At 38.1% G+C, this 4,856-nt stretch overlaps 1 protein-coding gene across 1 annotated transcript in view; it reads right to left on the bottom strand.

The window, feature by feature from the left end:
- The window catches only part of rnf157 (ring finger protein 157), a gene marked incomplete in the record, with an annotated part of 41,989 nt that extends 37,195 nt beyond the window's left edge, over positions 1-4,794 (bottom strand). Inside the window, 1 exon segment of the mRNA XM_037691526.1 lies at positions 4,313-4,794. Coding sequence (XP_037547454.1) covers positions 4,313-4,400 — 88 coding nt within the window.
- Between the last annotated feature and the right edge of the window lie 62 nt (positions 4,795-4,856).

Raw genomic sequence — 4,856 nt, 5'->3', positions numbered from 1 at the left:
ATATATTAATAAAGTATCTATCCATCCATCTATCCATATATTAATAATCTATCCATCTATCATTAATAAAGTATCTATCCATCCATCCATCCATCCATATATTAATAAAGTATCTATCCATCCATTATTAAAGTATATATCCATCTATCCATTAATAAAGTATCTATCCATCCACCCATCCATCAATCTATCTATCCATCCATCCATTTATCAATTTGACTTTCCTGCATCCTGTTGTGGAGAAAGTGTGCTGCAAATTTTAAATAATAATAATAATATTGATAATAATAATATTGATAATAATAATAATGAAAATAATAAAGCCTCTCCATCTTTCTTCTCATCAGCTCATTCCTTATTATTTGCAGCAGGTCAGAGGGACGAGGGATGGTGGTGGTTGGGGGGGGGGGGGTGTCACCAGATCCCACCGACAGGAAGCCGGGGCAGACGGATCGGTTTCACCAACACTTTTCTGCTGCGGAGGCGACCACAGAATCTACAGATCATCACATTTCCTCAGTTTCAAGTGTTTTTAAAGCTTTTAATAAAATGAATCCACAATGAGATCCATGAGCAAAACATAACTCCACCTACATCTATTTATTTTGTATTTAATCTTTTTGTCAGACATTTTCTTATTGCTCGCCGTTGAAAGACAAAGGCAGACGGTAACCTTTGTGTGTCTGTTAGCAAAATATCTCTTGAACTATTGGATGGATTTTAATGACACGGGACACTTTTGTGAGAGTCAAAGTTTATTGCAACTTTTTCCAAAACTAAGCTAATTATTAACACTCCAGTTGATATGGGGGCTGCTAAACCTGTTTTTATCATTTCATCCAAGAAACATTTTTTTCTTTGTTCATTTTGAGTTTCATTTCATTTTGAAGCCTAAATTGGATCATGTCAATATCATTTTAATTAATCAGATTCCAGCAAAAGAAAAATGGGAATTAAATCAATGTACACAATTTAACTTCAACTGTTATTTGTCCTAAATGAGCTTTGAATTTTATTTTATTTTTTCAAACAAAAACTGTTTTTAGATTCCGGACCAACAGTGAATACCTGATTTTAAAATATAAATGCTAATAAAATAAATTTAATTTACGAACTTATAATTCAAGATATTGGTAAAACACCTAAAAAAAATTAAAACAGAAAATTATAGTTCTGTAAAGAGATCAGAAGAGATAACTGACTGAATTATTCTTCAGTTTATGAAAAGTATGACTAGATTCTGCTTCCTGAAATCAATTATATACTTTGATTTCGTATTTTATAAATGTGTAAACAATATTCTGCTGGACGTTTTATTATTGGTGCCAAAATGTTGCCCGTGCACAGCTTTAAAACAAAACATGCCATAACTTTTGGTGGCATTACAGCATGAATAGAATCAGAATAAGCTTTATTATCATTGCACCGAGATACAACGAGAACATGTACGTACTGTCGTCCAAAAGATGCGTATAGTGCACGAAGCTGCTGGTAATTAGTGCAGCCCTTTTATTCAAACTAAAAATAATATTTTTAGATAGAATGGGCAAATTTAGTAAAAAAAAAAGCTGCACACACAAACAATGAGGATCAATAACATTTTGATTAAACATAAAAAACGCCAACCACCTTTGGAACTCTACAGTTCAGACTTCACAGTAGAAACATTATTCAAGGTTTAAATGAGTCGCAGAAAGTTGGACTTTACGAGTCTGAACTGGCATTTTGATATACAGGTGCTGATCATAAAATAAGAATATCATGAAAAAGTTGATTTATTTCAGTAATTCCATTCAAAAAGTGAAAATTGTATATTATATTCATTCATTACACACAGACTAATATATTTCATATGTTTATTTATTTTAATGTTGATGATTATAACTTGACAACTAATGAAAACCCCAAATTCAGTATCTCATTCAGTATATTAGAATATTACTTAAGACCAATTAAAAAAAAGGATTTTTAGAAATGTTGTCCAACTGAAAAGTATAAACATGAAAAGTATGCACATGTCCTGCACTCAATACTTAGTTGGGGCTCCTTTTGCCTGGATTACTGCAGCAATGCAGCGTGGCATGGAGTTGATCAGTCTGTGGCACTGCTCAGGTGTTATGAGAGCCCAGGTTGCTCTGACAGTGGCCTTCAGCTCTTCTTAATTGTTGGGTCTGGTGTATCACATCTTCCTCTTCACAATACCCCACAGATTTTCTACGGGGTTATGGTCAGGAGAGTTTGTTGGCCAATTAAGAACAGGGATACCATGGTCCTTAAACCAGGTACTGGTAGCTTTGGCACTGTGTGCAGGTGTCAAGTCCTGTTGGAAAATGAAATCTGCATCTCCATAAAGTTGGTCAGCAGCAGGAAGCAGGGAGTGCTCTAAAACTTCCTGGTAGACAGCTACGTTGACCTTGGACCTCAGAAAACACAGTGAACCGACACCAGCAGATGACATGGCACCCAAAACCATCACTGACTGTGAAGGTTGACACTGGACCTCAAGCAAAGTGGATTTGGTGCCTCTCTTCTCTTCCTCCAGACTCTGGGACCTTGATTTCCAAAGGAAATGCAACATTTACTTTCATCCGAGAACATAACTTTGGACCACTCAGCAGCAGTCCAGGGCAAGACGCTTCTGACGCTGTCGCTTGTTCAAGAGTGGCTTGACACAAGGAATGTGACAGCTGAAACCCATGTCTTGCATACCTGTGTGCGTGGTGGTTCTTGAAGCACTGGCTCCAGCTGCAGTCCACTCTTTGTGAATCTCCCCCACATTATGGAATGTGTTTTGTTTCACAATCCTCCTCTGCTTGTACAATTTTTTCTACCATATCATTTCCTTCCCTTCACCTCTCTATTAATGTGCTTGAACACAGAGCTCTGTGAACAGCCAGCCTCTTTAGCAATGACCTTTTGTGTCTTGCCCTCCTTGTGTAAGGTGTCAATGGTCGTCTTTTGGACAACTGTCAAGTCAGCAGTCTTCCCCATGATTGTGTAGCTACAGAACTAGACTGAGAGACCATTTAAAGGCCTTTGCAGGTGTTTGGAGTTAATTAGCTGATTAGAGTGTGGCACCAAGTGTCTTCAATATTGAACCTTTTCACAATATTCTAATTTTCTGATATACTAAATTTGGGGATTTCATTAGTTGTCAGTTATAATCATCAACATTAAAAGATAAACATTTGAAATATATCTGTATGTGTGTAATGAAAGAAAATAATATACAAGTTTCACTTTTTGAATGGAATTACTGAAATAAAATCAATTTTTTCACGATATTCTAATTTCATGACCAGCACCTGCATATTTTCTGCACAATCACAGTTTAAGTTTTATATTTTGGGAGATTTTTCTAGAGAACTTTGTCCATTAGACATTAATGTTTGAGCGCTAAAATGTTCAAATCTTTTGCAACCTCTTCTAACTCCTGCAACTCTTTTTGGTTCATTGACAAATTAAACACAGAGATTTTTGTCTTCTGCGCATGTTTCTTTGCTACAAGACTTAAATGTATCTCAGATCCCCCCCCAGAATACACAGTGCACTCATCCTTTGACAAATTAAAGCTGTATTTGAGCTCAACATATTCTAGTCAAAACTGGAAGACTATTATAAAACACGAAACATAAAAAAGTGTGTTGTTTGAACGTTGCGGTCTTCTGTTCAAGAATTTAAAAAAAATCTGACTTATAATTTTAGCGATTGTTTGAGATTTAATTTGCCTCTCATTATTTTGGCAGTCAGGGAGTGACAGACACACATGTGGTTACCATGGTGACCATAACTGGCAGCAGGTTGAACATGTCTTCTGATATTTTGGTTCTCTTTGCGCACTTCATACATCAAAATGTGATTGTTTTCCATTAGGATACAATAAAATCTGTGTAATTTTAGGCAGCTACTACATTTTCCCCTTACTATTTCAAATTAAAGCGCATAATTAACACTAAACTTGGAACTTAGTGATTGATGATTGAGGTTGTTGAGTTTTTTTTTTTTTTTTTTTTACTTTGTCACCCTGTAAATCAATAAAGAGTCAAATATTCTCATTTCCAGACATGATGCACCCCAGATAAGAGGTAAAGGGGGTTAAAGCAGCAGCTGTGTGGAAAAATACACACAAATAAAGAAGAACATGCATAAATGTGGCAAACAGCAAAGATTGGACCGTGATTTTTCTATAGTGGCTCGGATCTTCATTGCCTGCAGGCCTGTCAGCAAACAAGTGATGAAGATGAGAATCCGTTTGAAGCTGAGCTCCAGGAGCCCGGTTCGGTCCGACCTGTTGTTCTGTTCGGTCACTTACCGGATTTCGGCGGATAACGATACACCGAACTGGACGGAATGTCCACCTCCTCCACGCCGATGTTCTGTCTGCTCGTCAAAGCTCCCATTTCCAGTCAAATGAAGGAGAGCACGCGGCTTAACGGGGACATAACACCTCAGCTGTTTTTATTATTGTTATTAATAATAATGTTATTATTATACGCTGCGTCTTTTTTCAGTCCCGAGCATTTAATCCAGGTCGGGCCATTTCTGTCGCCTCCACCGAGCCCCCGCAGTCCGTCCGTGAATAATATGACCGTCCCGGGGATTAGTAGTTGTCTGGCTGCTTATCCCTCCCCAGGCGAACAGCAAACCTGGTTGTGGAGCAGAAAAAAGGAGTCGCTTTAGCAGCAGGGAGGCGCACAATGAACGGTTCCCCCTTGATGAGTGAGTATCCCCTCCGGTGTGGATCCTGTCAGGGAGGACTGTGGATCCCCATGACGTCACTCAGGCGCAAATCCGGACTGTGGGTTTTTGCGCAGTCCCCCCTCTCAGCTTAATGACGAAGTAACCCCCCCACGCTG

Source organism: Nematolebias whitei, chromosome 17, assembly GCF_014905685.2.
Source record: "Nematolebias whitei isolate Nwh7 chromosome 17, NemWhi1, whole genome shotgun sequence".
NCBI classification, from domain to species: Eukaryota; Metazoa; Chordata; class Actinopteri; order Cyprinodontiformes; family Rivulidae; genus Nematolebias; species Nematolebias whitei.
Note: the sequence above shows the minus strand (reverse complement) of the source record. Positions and strands in the feature narration are given on the sequence as shown.